Source organism: Solanum verrucosum, unplaced genomic scaffold (genome assembly GCF_900185275.1).
Source record: "Solanum verrucosum unplaced genomic scaffold, falcon-dt-bn FXZP01000094.1, whole genome shotgun sequence".
NCBI lineage: Eukaryota > Viridiplantae > Streptophyta > Magnoliopsida > Solanales > Solanaceae > Solanum > Solanum verrucosum.
In genome coordinates, this window is record NW_026019970.1 from 1,537,199 (window position 1) to 1,559,953 (window position 22,755).

At 34.3% G+C, this 22,755-nt stretch overlaps 1 protein-coding gene and 2 non-coding genes across 3 annotated transcripts; all 3 read right to left on the reverse strand.

Moving 5' to 3' along the window:
- Positions 1–14,461: 14,461 nt before the first annotated feature.
- LOC125817054 (receptor-like protein 7) lies at positions 14,462–17,777 on the reverse strand. Its single transcript, XM_049496640.1, has one exon. The coding sequence runs from the start codon at positions 17,754–17,756 to the stop codon at positions 14,607–14,609; it is 3,150 nt and encodes a 1,049-aa protein (XP_049352597.1). The 5' UTR covers positions 17,757–17,777; the 3' UTR covers positions 14,462–14,606.
- A 2,196-nt stretch (positions 17,778–19,973) lies between these two features.
- On the reverse strand, positions 19,974–20,073 carry LOC125817184 (U6 spliceosomal RNA). The gene has a single exon (XR_007442280.1). It is a non-coding gene; the product is annotated as a U6 spliceosomal RNA (small nuclear RNA).
- A 2,582-nt stretch (positions 20,074–22,655) lies between these two features.
- On the reverse strand, positions 22,656–22,755 carry LOC125817185 (U6 spliceosomal RNA). Its single transcript, XR_007442281.1, has one exon. It is a non-coding gene; the product is annotated as a U6 spliceosomal RNA (small nuclear RNA).

The window sequence follows — 22,755 nt, forward strand, 5'->3', positions numbered from 1 at the left end:
ATCAAATCTTGAATCTCTTCGTGGGATTCTTTTATATTGTCATTTTTTGTACTTCTTTTTCTAGGATTTTTATCCTTTGAACCCAATGGTCTGCCACGCTTCAGGCGTGTATGAGATTTAGAAGTTATGACACTATTAGATGGTCCTGTTGGAATATCAATTCAGATAGACACATTTTTGCAGGGATATGTGACTTAGTTATCCTTTTCAAATCAGTAAATGCATCTGGCATTTGATTTGCTATATTCTGCAAATGGATGATCTTTTGGATCTCTTGTTCACGCATAGGGAACATGGATCAAAATGAGATAATGCTGAAACTTTTTATGCAATTTCACTTATAAGTTCCTTTTTCTCTCCCCCTAATTCCAGAAACTTTGTTTCATCAAATCAACAATCTACAAATCTTGTAGTGAATAAATCTCCCGTTATTGGCTCAAGGTAGCAAATTTTGGAGGGTGAATCAAACGCAAAATATATTCCTAACCTTCTTTGGAGGCTCATCTTAGTGTGTTGAGGTGGTGCTATTGGCACATATACAACATATCCAAAAATTCGTAAATGAGCAATATTTGGTTCATGACCAAACACTAATTGTGATGGAGAGTATTTATTATAATGAGTCAGTCTGAGACGAACAAGTGATGTTGCATGACTCTGCAAGGCTATTTTGAGTATGAACATGAGGAACATGATGTTCAATTCTTATCCCAATTCATAAGCAATAATAATCAAAAGCTTGGGGTTCAAATTCTCTAGCATTATCAAGGCGAATGACCTTAATAGGATAATCTGAAATTGCGCCCTTAATTTTACTATTTGTGCCAATAACTTTGCAAATGCCAGGTTACGAGATGATAAAAGGCACACATGAGACCATCTTGAAGATGCATCTATTAGGATCATAAAATATCTCAACAACCCACTAGATGGGTGAATAGGTCCACATATATCCTCGTGTATACGTTCTAAAAATTGAGGGATTGAATGTTAACCTTCGTTGGTGATGGCCTAGAAATCAATTTGCCTTGACAACAAGCAACACATGAAAATTTATCACTCGCAAGAATCTTTAGGTTCTTTAATAAATGTCCATTTGAATTTTCAATGATTCGTCTCATCATTATTGATTCAGGATGACCTATTCGGTCATGCCATAGCACAAACGTATTTAAATCAGTAAACTTTTGGTTTACGATTGAATGTGCTTCGATTGTACTAATTTCTGCATAATATAGGCCAGAATATAAGGTTGCTAATTTCTCCAAAACACATTTCTGGCCTGAGACATTCTTGGTTATTCCAAGGTATTCAATATTCATTTCATTTAGTGTTTCAATATGATATCCATTTCGACGGATATCTTTGAAACTTAACAAGTTTCTTTGGGATTTAGAAGAGAAAAACACATTTTCTGTAACAAGTTTTGTCCCCTTAGATAGAAATATAGTAGCTTTTCTGGAACCTTCAATCAATTTCAAATTATCGAAAATTATAGTAACATTTGTTTTTCTTCTAAGCAAGTAAGAAAGTATTTCTTATCTTTAAATATGACATGTGTTGTTCCACTGTCAACTACACATATATTCGCATGATCGACTATTGATCCAAACGAGATTTGGGGCATATCCATACTTTCTTCAAAAAAGATACAAACAAAGTAAAATATTACTATTAAACAAGGCTATTATATTTACAGAGATTAGAAAAACATAAACATACCAACTAGTACAAACAAACAACCATAAAAGGAAACTTATCTAGATTATCGTGGGCTCTTCACTGATCATTTTTCCTTCAGGGAATACAAAAAAATCAGCTACATCCAGATGCATAGGCTCAACATTATCTTCAGAGATGAAATTTGCTTATGCATTAGTATTCATCTTACGTATGTGCTCAATATTATCTTTAGAGATAAAGTTTGTTTTGGATTATTATCACCTTTTTCAAGGATGTCTGATAGAGCTGAACTAGACGCTTAGATGATCGATAGGTACGTAGTGCCCCATTCCTCCACATTTATGACATACACTTTCTGAATTTTTCTTTTGCACCACTTCTTATTTTTCACCCTTTCTCTTGTATTGCTGGTCATTTTTTGGTTCAAGACGACCATCATGATTATAATTTATTTTACGACCACGGTCACGACCACGACTAAGGCCATAGCCATGATCGAAGCCACGGCCTCTTTCTCGCTAGTGATAATTTGCCTGATTCACTTCAGAGAGTGACATAGAACCAACGGGTTAACTTTCTTGATTTTTCATCAATAGATCATTATGTTGTTCAGTAATAAGAAGATGTGAAAGTAATTCAGAATAATATTTAAGACCCATTTCTCGATATTACTGCTACAGGAGCATACTCGAGGCAAGAAATATGGATTACGTTTTCTCAAGCTTAGCATGTTCAGTGACATTTTCTCCGCATAAATTTAATTGTGATATAATTCTATACATGGAAGAATTATATTCAGTTATACTTTTAAAGTCTAGTAACCTCAAATTGAACCAATCATGACGTGCCTGTGGAAGAATGACCAACTTCAAGTGGTCATATCTATCTTTGAAATTATTCCATAGTATAAGGGGGTCTTTAGTAGTGAGGTATTGCATTTTCAACCCCTCGTCAAGATGATGGCAGAGAAAATATCATAGCTTTGGCATGATCTTGGCTGGATGCCTGGTTATTATCTTTGATGTTGTCTACCAGACCCATCGCATCCAAGTGGATTTTAGCGTCTAATATCCATGACGAGTATCCTTCGCCCAATATATCCAAGGCAACAAATTCAAGTTTAGAAATATTAGACATTTTTAGAAAAATAAAATTCTTACCCTTTTTATTACCTATTTATAGTAGCGCGAATTGGCGGAGTCTCATGCTGATAACATGTTATGAAATAACTAGCTAACGAACTAATATTAATAAACAAGATTGAAAAGAAGAACAAGCAAAGAAAGAGAGAGTAATCTATTACAATCTCTATATATCTTGATTTGTGAATGTAGTAATGACTAATTATAGCCATTAAGACGTTATCCACCTTGGCCAAGTGATGATACTTCTCAAATGTGTGGCCCCACATGACATTCATTTAACATGACAAGTGATGACAATTAAATGGGTGGCCCCACATGGCATCTACTTTAGTTTTAGGGCTAATCCATCGGTGGCCCCCTAAACTTGGCACGATCTTTCACTTAGACACCTCAACTGAAAGATTTTCATTTTAAACACCTAACGTAGGGTTCCCATGTGTTACTTTAACACTTTTTGCACAGGTGGAGTGTCGCGTGATTTTCACTGATTCAAGGCGCGTGAACATCAAAATTTCGTCTGATGTGGCGTCCCCAACGGTAATATTACTCCATATCATCTATTTATATTATTTTTTCTCCAATTGTACCCTAACTAAGACCCTAATTTTTCTCTTCTTTTCCAATTTCTCTCTTCTTCAGCCTTTCTTTAATTCTTGGCCCTTAATACTTTCATGTCGAGCTTCTCCAATTCTTCCATGGCATCTGTGGATGAAGGTCGATATTGTAGGTGTGGTAATGAAGCACTATTAAAGACTTCATGGACCCAATTAAATCCAGGGCATAGATTTTTTACTTGTAGAATTTCAAAGGTAAAATTCTTTGTTTCCCTTATTTTTTTCAAGTCAATTAGATGATTAATTGTTGGTGTCTAATTCTTTTTGATTGGTTTTATAGAAAATGGGTGGTTGTGACTATTTTCTTTAGTATGAAGATCGACACCCTCCACAAGCAAACAGGGTAATGTGGGGATTGTTGAAGAAAGCCAATGCTTTTGATGAAAAATTAAAGCGAGCAAGAAATATATTTATTGTCGGTGTCGTTGCTAATGGGTTGCTGATGTTTGGAATATGGAAATTAAAGCCTAATTGTTAGTGTTCTTGAGGTGTTCGGTCTAGTAGTATTTTGATGTTGTATTTGGTGTTCGATCTAGTAGTATTTTGATGTTGTTGTTGCTGTAAATTTTTTATGTAAATGTGCATTTTGGATTCAATGAAATTCTATGTTGTTGTTGCAGTAAAATTGGTTTTTTGGCTACATACAAATCTCAAATTCGTTCTCACAATGTAACACCAAAAGCAAATAGCCAAATTACACAATTGGTCATATTCGTCACAATGTAACACCCAAATTACACAAAACATAGACATTTATATTGCATGGTCCATAATGAGCTCAAAGTTAGCATTATGCTACATACCATTCAAGGCTACAACCTTCAAAAGTTTGTACCAAAATAAGGTCCCCAAAATAAAGCTAGCATAATCAAAAGCTACATACAACCTTCACAAAAGTGTTTACTAGCACCAAAATAAAGCTAGCATGCTCCAAAAACATTAGACAGCAAAATAAGGGCCCAAAATCAACCTATTCTAAGTTGGTGCTACTTCTTCTTTTTGTTTGCCATTTGCTGCAATTGGGAAGTGGTGACAACATCCTTGTTTTTCCATCTCAAGCCTCTAGGCTTAAAGCCAAGGTCTATACCCGTTAAACTTGCATCCTTATAACTTAAACTTGTTGGTAGAATCCTTTGACTTGAAGTCCCAGGCTGTTTTTTGAAGAAAAAACCAAAATTAATATATAAACTTGCATTCATTTTAGAGACAGTTTGTGACAAACTTATGTTTAGTATTTGGGTTCCACTTGCACTTGTGTAGATGCCAAATCCAACATTACTTGATCCACCATTAATTGGCCTCTTTGGTCCCCCTCTTGCAGAATCTTCTCCAGTTGCAACTTTTCCACTTTTTTGTCTAGCAGTTTGTAAGTAGTTGACTGGTTATTCCTCTTGTAATATGAATACTTGTATCCACAAATGGTGGTGGTTGGCTTGTTTTTGCAGTTTCCCTTGTCCTCTTAACTCTACTAGTATCACCACAAACTGTTGTTGAAGAAGCATGACTGTTTGATGTTGTTGAAGCAGGTTGGTTGAATCTTGTTGGTCCAAGTTGGAAGGAGCTTGTTGGTTCAGGATGGCAACTTCCTTGTGAACTTTTACCAGCAGTAAATTGTGAACTGTGGCTATAGCTGGTTGTGAAGTATGGACACCAACCTAAATATCAAACATAAAGTTTGTTCATTACATTCAACAAGAATTTTAAAAGGCACAAACAAATAATAAGTTATTTTACCTTGCAATATTTCTTGTTGTGGCCTTGTTGTTTACACTTGGAACAAGTAATTTTCAACCCTTGTTTGGACATCTTTCCATACTTCTTTCTTGGTTCATCTTTACTCTTTCTTCTATTTCTTGGAGGTCTACCAGGCATTTGCTTAGGTTTAGGAGGCACAATTCTTGGATTGTTAGTTTCAGGCCACATCTTCATATTTGAAATTGGTTGAATGAAATGACTAAGCCTGTAAGAAGGTATCCTTCCTATACCAATGCTCCACAATTGGTTCAGGTTCCTGTTCTATGTGGTAAAAAGCAGAAATAGCATGTTGGCATGGAATGTCTCTCAATTGCCAAGTTCTACAGCTACAAACTCTATTAGTCAAGTTGACTGTATGCCTATACTGCCCTTCTCCAATCTTAAACCCAACATCAACATTCCAAAGCACCTTGCATGCCCTAGACTTTTCCTTATTCTCCTCCAACATAAGTCTAGCCATAGGTGCAATATCACATATCCATGTGTTAGCAAACTTAACCATATCCACAGTTCTAGTCATTAATTTTCTCCTAATTTCCTCCAACATAGTTATTATAGATTTGTGTCTACATGATAAGATCCATGAGTTAAAGGTTTCACACATGTTATTTTCAACTGCATCACATTTGGAATGCTCGTGAAAGAATGCTCTAACCCATGACACTTGTGGATAATTTCATAAATCATCATTAATTTCATTACCAAGTCTGCTCATTTTGTAAAGCTCCTCACTGTACTTCACTTCAAAAGTTGCTTTGGAACATCTCCAGAATTGTTTTCTCCTTTCCTCTCCCTTCCATCTTTTACTTCAATTAGACCAGATGTGTCTAGCACACATTCTAACTTCAACATTTGGTAGCAGTTCACCAACAGTTGCTTGAAGACCCTACAATAAAATACAATTCAAGAAAGAAAATACATTTTTATATATATACAATTATCAAAGTAATAGACAATTACCTTCTGCATATCTGATATTATAGTAAGACCCTGTCCAGTACCCAACTACAGGTCCTCTTTCAAGTAGTTGATAAAGAAACTCCAGCTATGTTTAGTCTCCTTGTCCACAACTGCCCAGGCTATAGGAAACATCTGATTGTTTCCATTTCTTCCAACTGCTACTAGAAGTTCACCCTTACAAGCACCCTATAAGAAACATCCATCAAATCATATTATTCTTCTACATCCTTCCTTCCACCCTTTCTCCAATGCATCCAAGCATACATAGAAGTACACAAACAAATTCTTTCATGATACAATTTCTCTATCCATCCTTACCCAAACAGAACTACCAGGATTGGTTTATTTTATGACTTCAACATAATCACATAACCTTGCAAATTCCATATTCCAGTCACCCATGTTTTCTCTAAGAATCATCATCTTTGCTTTATAACAAATTGTTCTACCCACTTTTAGTCCTAACTCCTCCCTGCACAATTCTTGTATTTTCCAAATCCTCAAAGATGGTTGTTTAGTTATTTCATCCTTGAATCTACTTGCTAGGAACTTAGTTGTACACATTTTGTTCGTATTTGATGGTAAACACTTGTGTATAGGATAATAATTCTTAATCATAAAGTTACCAGAATCCCTATCAATAGCACCATATCACAACCATTTGCATTTTTCTTTGAATTTACATTTAGCTCTCACTCTATGAGCTTCATTAGGCCTTAACTTAATCTGATAATTTGTTTCAACAACATATTTTGCCAAAGCCTTTCTAAATTCCCTAACATTCTCAAAAATCATTCCAAGTTCAAAAATAGCAACAGTACATTGATCATCATACCTGACCTTTTTGCTCTTTCTTCTGCCTGGTAGATCAACACCTCCAACAGCTTTTGCATCTAGCATATCAGTGCTATCATCACTATCACATTCTGAGCTATCAATATACTTCTCATCTTCTCCCAATCTGCCAACATATCTATCCTTCTTATTTATTCCAATATCTTCAAAACCTCTATCCACACCAGCCCCACCTATTGGTACTTCTTTAGTTATTGTATTCTTCTCCCTATCTATTTTCTTCCTAAGTTTAGGATTTCTTTTGTTTCTCCTTTCAGCCCTAAGGGATCTCAATTCTTCATCAACATCTGGAATAACATCTACATCTGTGTCACTACTAGGCAGATCTGATTCAGCTTCATTCTGATTTGTATCACCTCCAGGCAGTTTTGTATCAACTCCATTCAAATATGAATCATTATCCACAGTTCCCTCAGTATTTATACCCACAGATTCATCAACAGGATCAGACCATAGTAAAAGACCAGTTGGAGGAGGCAATTCTTCCAATTCATCAACTTCATGGACCATATACACATGAAACTCATCACCATCTACCAAGTCTTTCACAAATTCTAACAATTGAGTATCAGAAGTAACTTGAACTAATTCATTGTTATCTTCACAGTAAAATCCCTTCACATTTGTATACCCAAGGTCTTTAGTGTAGGAAAGAAACTCGACAAGACTAAAATGGTCTTTATCTATGCCAACACCAAATACATCTACTTCTCGTTGGTAAGTAGGGTTAGGGTTTCCAACAACACCCCCCCCCCCATGATGAAAACGAGTTAAAATATAGTTGTCCATATCTCGAAAAGAAGACCCCAATAAAAGGAAATACCCAAAAAGCCCCTTACTTTACCAGCCAAAACCTATATTAAAAATGAAAATAAAGAAAGCGGAATCAACAACAATATACACCTTCTTGAAGAAAACAAAAACAAAGGTGGAAAACAAAATACACCATTACCTTTAATTACTTCAATTTCTCCAATGTCGCACAGCCTGATACCTCGTCAATACAACCTTAAACCTGTAAAATGGCGACATAAAATACAACAATGGTTATTACTAACAATGAATTGAAGGAAAAACAAAGAAATACATGTGAAGAGAAGGGAGATTTACCTAGGGTTTTCATCGGAGAAGAGAGAGAATCGTAAGAAGGAAGTTGAAAAATCACAAACAATGGTTCCATTTTTCTTTTAGTTTGAAAAAAAAAACGACGTGTAAAGAGGTTTAAGAGTTGGCATCATATAATTGGTCAGTTAATCCACATATAACGGTTGTCTTGCACACGCTTATGGTCAACAGATGTCTGTGCAAAAAGTGTTAAAGTAACACATGGGAACCCTACATTAGGTGTTTAAAATGAAAATCCTTCAGTTGAGGTGTCTAAGAGAAAGATCGTGCCAAGTTTAGGGGGCCACCGATGGGTTAGGCCTTAGTTTTACAACATGTCCAAATTAATGGCCTAATAATTAATGAATTTGATTTTTAATATATAAATATAATATTTTGATTATTATAATAACATGTTATTAAAAGTGAAACAAAAACTATTGGTCCCAGATATTCATGTTGCCAAAGAAAGTTGTGAAACAAATATAGAACCTTCTTGTGGACCAGAAGTATGGAGCTATCTAAGAAGGCCCTTATATCATGGAAAAGACTTTAGCTTATCTATGAATGTTGGAGAACTAAATATGTTGAATGTAGGCTTGTGGAACAAAGCTGCTTTGGTGAAGCTGTTGTGGAATTTGAGTAATAAAGTTGTGAGTCCAATTAGAGGCGGAGCTAGGCGGGGTTCATGGGTTCGAACGAACCCCTTAAGTTTTTCGTAGATACTATTTTTAGATTAGAAAATTTAATAAATACATATGTATATTTACTTGTAAACCCCACTCCCGGACAAAATTAATTGAGAGTTCAGTGGTAAGGAAGGATGGTGAAATGTTTTTCAAGGTTCAAACCCAATATTTTTCTCTTCTATCCTAAAATTTAGAGCTCCAAATTCGCTCTGCCTCTGAGTCTAATGGGCTTATCAATACTACACGAGAAGGTCTACACCAAAGACATGTTGATCAAATGGGAGACTGATGTGAAACTTTTGTGCCCTACGTGCAAAGGGAGTGTTGAAACTCTCAAACTTTTGTTTCTACATTTAAAAGGTTAAATAAATTAAAATTTGCTCAATATAGAAATGCTGAATCTTCTAGGTTACATACTGTTTCAGAAAATACGTACCGCTATATATATATATATATATATATAGATTGATAATCTAATTATAGTAATGGTTTATAAGAAGACGTAATAATATAAGAAAAGTGAGTAAATTTTATTTGCGCAATTTATTTTTGAAAAATTGTCTCAAAATGATTACCATTATTTTAAGACTTTATTATTGGGAAACATTGAAAAATTACAATAATAATATAATAATTATTAATTAGCAAATAGTAGTACTTAAATTAGATATATTACTATTATTTATTTAGTACTATAATATTTTAAACAGTATACAATTAATACTTGAGTCATGCTGCTTGTCCTAAAAATTTATTTCAACAAAAAAATTTTCAAAATTAAACAAATCTTCTCAAATTAATTAGAGGACATAAAAATCAACAAAATTAAATCATGCTAGCAAGTTTTAGAAGGATGATTAAAGAACTACAAAATGATAATTAAATAAGATAAAAAAAAAGGCTAAAAAAAGGAAAATGAAACGTGAGGGAGAGTAGGAAATGTGAGATTGTAGCAATTTTGTTTGGTCTGTTTTCGCTGGAGATTTTGAGGGATTATTTATAGTTGAAGGAGTGGGTTTTACACTTTGACCTCCAACAATAATATCAATTGCCATTACTAGCTAAACATATAGATGACAAGTAGGGGTACAAAATCGAATCGAAAATCGAATCAAACCGCAAATCGAGTCAAACCGAGAAAAAAACCCGACTAGTGGTTGGTTTGATTTGGTTTGGTATTGGAAAAAAAAACCCCGACTATATTTTGATTGGTTTGGTTTTAACTAAAAAAAAACAACCCGAGACCAAACCAACCCGACATTATATATATAATTTTAAAATTTTATTTTATACATAAAAATATTTATTTTGATATAATTTTTAAATATTTCTTATACTTTTTCATAGTTTTTATCTTTTAATATATTATTATTTCAAGTTTGAAACTTAGAATTCTAAATGGTTCAATAAAGATTATAGTCCACAGATATTGATAATTATAATAAAGCTTAAATCAAAATTAAATTAATACTAAAGCAAAAAAAATAATCAATTCAACACTAAGAATGACAATAATATTGAATATTTGTTCTATGGTTTTACATTGGTTTATTCAAATACATAATCTAATTTTAACTTCCTTTAATATTTAGTCATGTAACTAATACTTATTAAACTTATTTTAGCATGATTTAATACTTTTAAATTATGATCATTTTTATTATGACTTGTTAATTGCAATATTTGTTTTACACAATTTCATTATTATTATTTTTTGTTGGATATTTTAGTATCATTACTCATATAATATTTTGTATTATTTTTTAAAAAAACACCTTAGATAGTTGTATTTTGGTAGGACTAAAGAAATATTTGAAATACAAGTAAATTATATGTTTGTATGAATACTTTTCCGGAAAAAACCTGAAAATCCGAAAAACCCGAAAAAACCCGAAAAAACCCGAAGTTGAAAAACCCCGAGTTTTATTGGTTTGGTTTGGTTTATAGATTTAAAAATCCGATAGAAATGATTTGGTTTGATATTTGAAAAATTCAAACCAACCCGGCCATGTATACCCTTAATAACAAGTGGTTGTATTAGACTAGACCTAAGTGTTAAAATATTTTAAATAACACTTCAATCCCTCACTATTTTAAATTAAAGATCTTATAGAAAGATGAGTAAAATTTGTTGGATTTAAAAACATCAAAAAATGTAATAGGTTTGGTGTCTTTTCGACTATAAATCAAACTCAGATTGATAATATTTAACTTATAGAAATATGTGTGCTTGGTTATTCATGAAAGCTCTAGAGACTAGGCCAAATATTATAAGAGCGGCCTCATGGCACTTCTCATACAATTGCTTAACAACGTCATGTCTCATGATAGTAGTCGTGATCAATAGCCATCAACTCTCGGCTTGTTGGTAAGGTGAGAGCTTCAACCCCGATTTCACATTTTATGTTATAAAATTTATTCTTCAAAATAGCAATTGTAATTTGACAAATACAATACATAAACACCGAAGGAAATACATCCTTTATTAGAAGGATTTTGCTAAAAAAAATTCTCAACCTCAAAACCAACTTTGAACTCCATTTACCGTAGATATTAAAATTTCATAACTCTTTAATGTATTTCTATTCCCATGTATAATATTACCCGTCCTATGTTTGTAATTGTAATAATGTGACATTGTTCCATCCAACAGCTGAGATTTGTAGTGTTTATTATTACTCCCCTATCCATCTTTACTTGTCCAAGAGAGAGTATTAATAATAATACTATCTCTATTTTATTATTTCACAAAAAGAAACATGTACTTCAACAGAAAATATTCCACACATCTAGGGAGGAAAACGTTTCAATTGATCTTCAACAACTGCACAAGATGTGCAAAGCAGAGTAATGTCACATTTGCAAATCTCACACATTGCAAGTATAATGTAGGTTCATTTCATTTCAATAATCCATCGACCACATCTCAGTCACAAATTAGTTCAACCTCAGCTACATGGAAATACTCTGTAGTATTCCAGCCTATTTAGGTCCATTTCATTTCAATACTAATTAGTGTATGGATAATGGATCTCATTACAATTATGGAGTCGATAAATCCATCACTCACTCCTACACAGGCAACAAATTTGTTCCTAATTAATGGATCATTTGCTCAATTGTAGGAAACATCATATAGCATTTCACTGGTTAACTTCTTAATCAGTCAGCTAGTACCCATCCTTGAAGAAGGATGATTCACAAGGTTAGCCCATTGAAGTACCCGTCCTTCAGACAAGATACCTTGTGGAACTATATCGGATATGTTGTTGCACCTAATGAGTAGCTACCAAAACTTGAGAACCAAAACTATCCTATATCAATAACTTGTTTTAGAAAGGTCGATAAATAACAAGAATCTATAACATAAGACAAACACCATCCAGGATGGCAACTAAAGGTTCTAGTAAAAGTACTTGCGAAAGTTGAGCATTTTATGTCCTCTAAAGGGAAGACCACTAATCATAATCCTAGAAGGAGAACTTCTATTAAAAGCTAAAGGTTCAATCCCTAAAGTTGTACCATGAAATAATTTTAGCTTTTCTTTCAAGAGAAGCCAGCATCCATCATCTAACGAGAAATACATTCGTTAAAGCTCTAGAGCATCAATCATCTAACCATGAAATACATCCATTAAAGCCCTAGAGATTCCAGTATCAATCATCTAACAATGAAAGACATCCGTTAAAGCTCTAGAGAATCCAGTATCAATCATCTAACAATAAAATACACCCGTTAAAGCTCTAGAGAATCGAGCATCAATCATTAACAATGAACATCCGTTAAAGCTCTAGAGAATCCAGTTCAGCGTTTATCAAACTCCTACAGCAGACAATAGATGGCTCCAACATGACCTTAATCAAGTAGCCTAAGTTCAATACAGGCCAACTCCAAAAGAGAAGCTTGCACAGAATTCAATTCAAATCACATTGGATACACTACTCAATTAATGGAGTAGCTAAAAGCTGCCAAAGAGATATCGAATAACCGAAGAACTCCGATAAAAACTTCCAAATGTAAGAGAAATAACAAATTCAAGTTTTTTCATCAGTAACTGAGAAATTTTAGGAACAAAATAAGATTCAAAACCCTAGAACAAAAGGCAATCAAACGCCACGAACAAAGTAGGAAAGGGACTACTTGGATCTTTGTCTCATCTTTCGGCGCTTCCTCTTCAACCTCCTCATTCTCTTCTTCTTCCACTGTAAATATTATCACACAATTTTAATTTATCAATCGATAAAAGACATTATACATACAAACATTGAATTATCAGTTAATGCGACGAACATAGAAGCAATAATGGATGATTTAGCTTTCACATAGTGAAAAATGGTACCTTAGCTCTCATGGCGACAGAGAAATTGAACGTCTGCTAACCTTTGGAAAAACCAAACCCTAATCGTAGTGGACAGTGGGGCTGGGGTTCAATATATTTATATTTAATTTAATAATAATAATAATACTAAGCTTGAGGGCCTGGGCCAAACATGAAGCGTGACTTATTGGGCTTTTGCGATGTTGGGCTTTGATTTATGCAATCCCAATTCCCAGCAAGGCGTAAGCGGCAACTCGTGTGCTTGTCAAATACTCACTTTCCGAATTTCGATATTCAAACGGTTTAAAATTACCACGTAAATTGGATATTGGAACAGAGGAGTAATTTTTTCAGAAATGCAGTACAAGATTTGGTGAGAGCAGCAGCAGCTCAGAGTCATTTGCTTATTCAATCTTCAAGAAGCAACCCGCATAGGCCTATTTGCTTCTGAGAATATGTGAGAAATTGATTGATTGACGGAATTCAGCCAAACAATTTGTTGAATGATAAATTCAGATATGCTATGAATTGTGAGATTTTCAAGCTCTGCAGTGATTTCTCCAGATAGCTTGTTGCAGGACAGGTCTAGTCATTCAAACATTTTTAGCTTCCCAATTGATTTTGGAATTGGTCTCTGTAGGGCATTGTGTGACAAGTTCAGAACGTTAAGTGAGCTGAAATTCTCTAGAACCTTGAAAACTGTTTGAAGAGAAATCAATACATGTGTAGACTCTGAGAATTTGCACAAACTTCATCTTCAACAATCATTCCTTTCCAATTCAGTAAGCATTCTGCACTCAATTAACCAATAACCAGTGATTTTTGCTCAATTAGGTCTAAAGTTTGTAGAGAACAACCAGTTGGAAATGACAATTAACCAATAACCAGTGATTTTTGCTAAATTAGGTCTAAAGTTTGTAGAGAACAACTAATTGGAAATGAATCTGGTATTAACACCATAAAGACTATTTTGTTCCCTAGATTTATAACTCCATGATTTGTACTATATTCCAGTAGATATGGCGGTGTTGCACTCTACAATATGGTGGCTTGGAAACTGTATATGGTATCCAACTGGTTATAGTTTAGTGATGTATTAAGTTAATACTCTTTTTATCCCAATTAGACATGGTCATTCATATTGCACTACTTTGATTGTCAAGGGGATGTGATAGTTCATTACTAACATTTTCATTGCCTTCTAGCTTTTCTCTTCGACAGATTCACGTCACTTGCCACAACGTCTTCATTTTCTCTCTTTTTTGTGTATACAAATATAGAAGAATATGTCGGCATAGAGCTAATTTATCAATGTGTTGCAGGCAATGTGGGAAGCTATTCAATCCAAAAGTGGGTGCTGTTTCTGATATTAGAAAATTTTATACATTCACCAAGGGAAATAACAAAGTGACTTGAATTTGGATCTTGAATGTTATTATAACAAAGCAAGGATTAAATAAACTCATCATTTTGGGTTTAAGGATCACTTTCTTGAAAACCAAAGCAAGCATTTTTCCATATGCTTATCAAACCATTTCTTCACTGGCTCGTAAAACCACAGAAGTGAAATGGTGTTTGCTGCCCCTACTACGTATCCAACAGCTGCGAAAATGAACTTCCATTCATCATCTGAGTCTGGTAGCGAAGTTGGTGGAGGCAGGGACTCTGAGCCATTGCTTTGACAACTGTTGTTGAGAGGGAGCCCGCATAGGCCACTGTTTCCTTCAAAGGAATCTGCTGAGAATGTTTGAAACTGATTAGTCGATGGGATTTTGCCAAACAATTTGTTGAACGATAAGTTCAAAGCTGCTAAGAATGTGAGACTTGCAAGCTCTGATGGGATCTCCCCGGATAGGTGGTTTGTTGACAGGTCTAGTGATTCAAGCATTTGTAGCTTCCCAATCGATTTTGGAATTGGTCCTTCAAGGGCATTGTGTGATAGGTTCAGAACATAAAGTGAGCTAAGATTCCCAATAGTATCTGGTATCACTCCTTGAAATCTATTTGAAGAGAAATCAATAGATGTGAACACCCTGAGAATCTTCACAAGCTCCAGCTCCATGCCTTTGATGGTTAATGTCACAGTGTCCTGATAGTACAAGTTACTTAGTTGGAGGAACTTATACTGGATGTGATTGCGTCCTGTCTCCACGTAATCATTTGCTACCATCATTCCTCTCCAATTTGAAAAGAATTCTGCATTCAACATACCAGTAAAATAGTTGGAAGCTATATCTATGATCTGGAGATTCTTCCAACTATTTCTGGTTTTATTACACGTAAGATTTCCATTGAATTTATTGGAGCGCAAGACTAGGACCTTCAGGCTGGTTGAGTTCCTCAACATGCATGGGAAACGATCAAAAAGACGGTTATTTCCAACATTCAGGACCTCCAACAACGTGCAGTTGACGAGCGATTTTGGTAGCTTCCCTTCAAAGGTATTCCTACTGAGGTCTAAAGTTTTTAGAGCACAACCAATTGGAAATGAATCTGGAATAACACCATGGAGTCTATTGTTCCCTAGATTCAGCACTCCAAGAGTTGTACTATATTCCAGTAGACATTGTGGTATTGTTCCACTCAAGGCATTGTTAGAGAAATCAAGAACTTGAAGGTAGCTGACATTGCAAATGGATTCAGGAATTATTCCAGTGATGCTATTGTTTGCTACCGATAAAAAGGAGGCAAGAGCAAGAGAATATCCAATATCTAGTGGGATGGAATTGTTTAAATTATTGCTCGAATAGTCCACATAGATAGCAGAGGAAGGTGGAATTGGTAAGTCACCTTTTAAACGGTTGGAATGCAAGTCAAGGACAACAAGATTGCTGGAAGCATTGTAAGGCTGTTCCATGTACTCCAGCTGATTGAAGGAAAGATTCAGGTGAGCCAGATTTCCACTGCCAATTCCCCAAATCCAATTTGGTATTGCTCCCCTTATTTGGTTGTCTGAAAGGTCTAAGTGGATCAGCCTTGACTGGTTCTTGAGATTAGGGAACTTTTGCAGCCTACAAGAAGCTAGTTTCAATATGTTCAACTGGGGAAATGTGAAAGAGGCTGAATTTCTGCTACTTGCATCAACAGTCAAGTTATTGTAAGAAAGCTCCAGTCTTGAAAGGTTGCTCAGCCTCCCAATGAGGTCGAGGGGCACGATCCCCCTAAAGGAGTTGGAAGAAAGTGAGAGGACCTTAAGCCTCCCAATTTCAAACATGGACTTGGGAATCGATCCATTCAGGTGGTTGTTTGCCAAATCAATTCTATCCAACAGAGAGGAGGATGCATTGCGGAATTCGTCAACCTGGCCGACAAATTGATTGCTGTTAAGAAAAAGCTGCTGCAAGGAGGGGAGCTCAAATATATATTCAGGAAGGTTCCCGTTGAGTAAATTGTTCCCTAAATTTATGTAAACAAGTTCTGAGAGTCCTTCAAAATGAGCTCTAGACAAGAGACCAGTTAGACCATTACGTGACAGGTCTAAGTAGGTGAGTTTCTTGGACTGTCGGAAATATGGGATAAAACCAGTGAAGTTGTTGAAGGAGAAATCCAAATAAACAAGATTTTTAAGGCTTGCCATTGTGGAAGGTATTGATCCATTGAAATTGCAATTGGAAAGCTCCAACCTGGACAGGTTCTGAAGGTTCGAAATGGACTCTGGTAATGAACCAGAAAAGTTTGTGTAGCTTAGTGATAGCTCCATCAAGGATCCATTTCGAGGAAAATTTGGAATTCTGCCACTAAGCAACTCGTTATCTGAGAAGTCCAAAATCTCTAGAGCTTGTACCTGAAAGATTCTTTCCGGAAATGTTCCATGCAGATTACAAGAGCGGAGGGTCAAGGTAGTCAAGTTCGAGAAATAGGCAAAATATTCAGGAACTGTGGTAGAGAGATTGTTCCCGTCAAGACGGATGAAAGAGAGAAAGAGAAGCTTAGAAAGTGATTCATCAATAGGGCCTGAAATTTGACAAGCACGCAAACTCAAGATAGTCAATTTAGGCAAATATGAAGATAAAGATTGACACCACTCAGTCCTCTGAGATGAAAGATCAACCCCATCAAGGTAAAGCTCTCTAAGCTCTGTTGAGTTCTCAATGAAATGTCTCAAATTGGGATTCTCAAGTTTAAGTGGATGATCAAAGTCAGGGAAAAGAGTTGAGAGATCAAGAGTAACTAGCCTTTTTAATCTTGGTAATGACATAGGAATTTGCCCGACAAAACCAGCATTGGATAAATTGAGGTACTTCAAGTTCGTGAGGTTGCCTATACCAACTGGTATGCCAACACTGAACCTGTTGTAAGCCAAATTTAGCTTCTCAAGATACTGGAGACTGAAAAGAGAACTTGAATTCTCAATTCCACCAGAAATTGTCTCATAATCCAGTTCCAAGGCAATCACATGACCAGAGAGATCGCATGTAACCCCATCCCAATTGCAACATTCACTTGTCTTCTGATTCCATTTTGCTAATTTATTTGAAAAACTAGAATCATACTGAAGGCTGCCCTTCAACTGCAGCAACAACGACTTTTGATCGTGAAGACATTGAGAGGAAACCAAGAAAATGTGATATCCTGATAAGATTTGAAACAAGGGAATCAAGAAAAGCCATAGAAAGTACAGAGTTGTCATCATTTTAATGCAAATTGTTAGGTGGATATGACTCAAAGTATGCAATTAGAAGGAACTAAAAAAGGATTAACTACGCATTTATATGAACTCCTTCTACTTGTTTGATGTGTTAGTCCTTTTAGTTCATTCTGTGGAAGACTTTGAAGTCTCCTCTTTGGTCTTGCTTCATTTATGAAATTGTTAAGATGATTGGAATTGTATGGTTATAAATTTCATATCTACTATTCAACCAAAATATAGTCATTTTCCATTACCTAATCGTTGAAGGAGCTAATTAACTGTCAAATCGACGACATAGCGGTACCCATTGATAGGTAGCTCAATTTCTAACCAGTATAATGTGGTCTACTTTGCTCAGGCTATATCATTATGTGAAAAGAAATGCTTTTTTAATAAAAACTCATTATGAATCTGCACTCATTGAATATGTTGTTGTTGTAGTATCCGACAATTACCTGATTGACTTATCAATTTTTTTTGTGCCAAAAGAGGTCTATTTCTCAACTTTTTTTATATATAAAAAAATATTTTAAAACCTCTGATTAAAGATAGAAGGATCCTCGGAACGTCTATGAAAAAAATACTCAAGATGCAATAAGAAAGTTGAACTTGAATCTACCAAAAGACCAGAGGAGAAGGAAAATTAGGGAGACTTCCACTAGAGTAACACTAAGGGTGTGTTTGGTATGAAGGAAAATGTTTTCCTGGAAAACAAGTTGATTTTTGACTTATTTTCTCATGTTTGGTTGGTGAGTAGAAAATATTTTCCAGAAAAGATTTTTAGTGTTTGATTTATGAATGTAAAAATATTTTTTATTTTTACTAGAGTAGAAAATAATTTTTGAAATTGAAAATAGTTTTTAAAAACAAACTTAAATTTTTTTTGGGGGTGGGGGTGGTAGGGGGTGGGTGAAGGGGGGGGGTCGAGGGTAGGGGTGAAAAATTGAAATTTTGAAGTTGAAATTATTTTTAAAAAACAAACTTAATTTTTTTTTTGGGGGGTGGGGGCTGGGAGATGGTAGGGGGGTGGGGTGGGTGGAGGGCTCGAGGGTTGGGGTGAAAAAATAAAATTTTGAAGTTGAAAATATATTTTAAAAATAAAATAAAATTTTTTTTGGGCGTGAGGGGGGGTGTTGGTAGGGGTTGGGTGGGGTGGGGGGACTGGGTAGGGGTGAAAAAATGAAATTTTGAAATTGAAAATATTTTTTAAAAACAAACTTAAATTATTATTTTTTTTTTTGGGGGGGGGGGGGGCTGGGGGGGGCTGGGTAGGAGGTGGGTTGGGGGGGGGGGGTCAAGGGTAGGATGAAAAAAATGAAATTTTGAAGTTGAGAATATTTTTTAAAAACAAACTTAAATTATTATTTTTTTGGGGGGTGGGGTAGGAGTGGGTGGGTGGGGGGTCGAGGGTAGGGTGAAAAACTGAAATTTTGAATTTGTAAATATATTTTAAAAACAAACTCAATTTTTTTTTTTTGGGGGGGTGTGTGTGTGACCGGAGAGGGGCGTGGGTGATCGAGGATTGGGATGAAAAAAATAAAAATTTGAAGTTGAAAATATTTTTTAAAAATAAATTTAGTTTTTTTTCTTCTTTTTGAAGGGGATTGGGGACTGATAGGGGGGTTGATGGGGGGGGGGGGGCAGGGTAGTGGGTGGGAGTAAAAAATTGAAATTAGAAATATCTTTTAAAAACAATTTTTAATATTTTTTTTTGCGAGGGGGTGGGGGTAGGGGTGAGAGTGGGGTAAAAAAATTGAATTTAAAAACAAGCTTTAAAATTATTATTTTTTTTTTTTTGGGGGGGGAGGGTGGTTTGAGGGTAGGGACAAAATAAATTGATTTTTTCAACAAAAAAGTAATTGTAATTTGAAGTTGGAAGAGAGTTTTGGAAAATGTTTTCCTTAAGTTTAGAAGGGAAGTTATTTTCCTTAAATTTGAGGAAAATGAGTTGATTTGGAAAACATTTTCTAAAACATTTAGTCTAACCAAACATAAGAAAATTGGAAAACATTTTCCGGAAAATGTTTTCCTTCATACCAAACACACCCTAAGTCAACAAAAGAAATAACAAGAGCCAAGATGGGTTCGGTTTAGTTGGAGACCAAAAACTAAAAAAAGATGTAGAAATTCCACAAGAAAAAATGAGAAGAAAAAGAATATTCAACCCTCATCAACCGTGTAGAAAAATAGTAGGCTTATTTCTTTCTTCTTTGTTTTAATTTTTTTTTGAATCATTTCTCAATTTGTAAATGTCATCTTTGAGTAAAGGCCAGGCTAATCTTCTTTGTATTGTTCCAACTTTATTAGATATTTTCAAAAGGTTGTAATTGCAACCGCTGAGGCGGAGCAAGGATTAGAAGTTTGGGGGTTCTAAACTTTAGGATAGAAGAGAAAAATATTGCAAAACATACTTTCTTTTTTTAAAAAAATGAGAAACTTTTGTTGAAACACTAGTGTGGAAAGTATTCTACGACCCCTTCCTTACAATTAAGTCATCAATCAATTTTGTTATGGGGTTCACAAGTTAATATATATATAAAATTCTTCTAATACAAATATAGGATCTACGAAGAAACTACTGAATTTGTCCGAATCCACGAACCCACTTTGATTCATTTTTCTATGCTCGTGACTCAAAACTTTCATATGAATTTCGTATCCTTATCATTTCACTCTTCTTCTTCTTCTTCTTCTTTTTCTACTCATAATTAATGTTGTGTTTAGTACGATATTTCTACAAAGCTACAATGTAATTTTGTGTATTTTGCTATCAACAATCTGTCATTTTTTGGGCGAGACTTTTGTTCTATCAACACTCTACTAAATTATCACTTTCAAGTGTTAAAGAAGATATTTTTAAAAATACTATGAAAATTAATTACCTCATTTATGGCCTATGAGCGGAAGCTATTTTTTCTATAACAGTTTAACTATATCACGACTTCTAGCTTCATATTATTAAGATTTGAGCTAAAATTTCTATTTTATTTGAATTATATCATAAATTAAATTTCTTCAACGATTGAGTAATGGAAAATGATTATATATTTTGGTTGATGAATAGAAGTAGATATGAAATTATTGTTGGAATTGTATGGTTATAAATTGTTGAAAAGATTGATTAGATTTCTCCTCAGACTACAAAAGAAAGACACTCTTCTTCTTAATTCACCACCAATTAGTTTTTAACTACTCGCTCTGTTTATTTTTTCATTTGACTTAATATGAAGTTTATACATTGAAAAATATAATTTCAAATTAAAGTTGTTTGTATATATAGAGTAACAATAGACAAGACATGCGGACCAATAAAGTCATGACATGTGGAGAGCATCAAAAGTTATGCAAGGCACAATTAGATGAGACACATACATGATCCAATTAAAAAGGGAGACGTGGGTAATAACTAAAGTAACAATATCACTCCGAAAACTACTGAACACAAAACGGATTAAAGCTTGGCATGCTCAAAGGAAAGACCAATAATCAACATTAGTCATACAAAAATCATTCATAAGAAAAGTTGGATGTTACTCTTTATTCTTAGAAGTCATTAGTTGCATTATTTATCATGAGTAATGAGGATTTAGTACGAACAATCACCTCATAAAAAATGCCCCTTAAAAAAGTTGTAGGGTTATTATCTTGTAAAGGAAATCGATCACGACTCTACTAAATATTATTATTTTTCTTTAACAACTTCATTATTTGTCTGATTAAATTCATAGCATCAGTAAGCTTGTTATGGAGTACCTCCAGGCTCCAACACAGTGATAGAGTCAAAAAATTTACTAAGAATTTCAAAATATGAAGAATTAAAGGTTCAACATCTTCTATATACACATAAAATATAATTTTAACCATGTATAGAAAGTACAAAAAAATAATTATGCATTTATTGAGATTGAATTACCTCCTTCTACTTGTTTGATGTTAGCCCTTTTTGGTTCATTTTGTAGAAGACTTTGAAGATTCTCATTCATTGACTCCTGCACAACACTTGTGGAAGTCTCCTCTTTGGTCTTGCTTCATTCATTAAAATGATACACCGATTTAGAACACACTTATCTGAATAAAATAGTGTAATTTAATATCGAATAGGGTTCAGATGAACTCCTGGCCCATGTTGCCTCCGCTCCCGCTCTAGCATGTAACTGCATATATTGAATTGCTTTTCATGTTGACAAGGGACTGCTGAAATTGCATGCTTCTGCCAGTTAGTCCGTCGGTTTCTATAAAACGTTGAGATGCAAAATTACATTATATATATATATATATATATATATATATATATATATATGTATATACCCCATCTTTGCTTTTAAAATCAAATTCCCCTTAACTTTGGACAATAATCAAACTCTCTCCTTTTTCCTATGCATTATCCATTTTACTCTTGTTATATCACAATATGAAATACCTTTTTATATTATATGTAATTTAATTTTTAACCTAGGTATTTATAACTTTTTCTTTAAGTTCATTAACATTATAAGTAGAATAATATATTTATGAATTTGTCACAAAATTAGTATTATTTTTATGATCAGTATTTCAATATAATATGCATACATTCTCTAAAAAAAATTAAAAATCATTTTAAAACCTCTAATTAAAGATAGTGGGATCCTCCAAACGTCCATAAAAAAGACTCTAGATGCAGTAGGCAGTTGAACTTGAATCTATCAAAAGACCAGAGGAGGAGGAAAATTAGGGAGACTTCCACTAGAGTAACACTTAGTCAACAAAAAAATAACTAGAGCCAAGATGGGGTCGGTTTAGTTGGAGACCAAAAACCAAAAATAGAAGTAGAAATTTCACAAGAAAAAATTAGAAGAAAAAGAATATTCCCCCCTCATCAATCGTGTAGAAAAATAGTAGGCTTATTTCTTTTTTTAAAAAAAAAAATTGAACCATTTCTCAATTTGTGTATGTCATTTTTGAACAAAAGTCATACTAATCTTCTTTGTTCCAACTTTATTGGATATCCGAATGAACGACT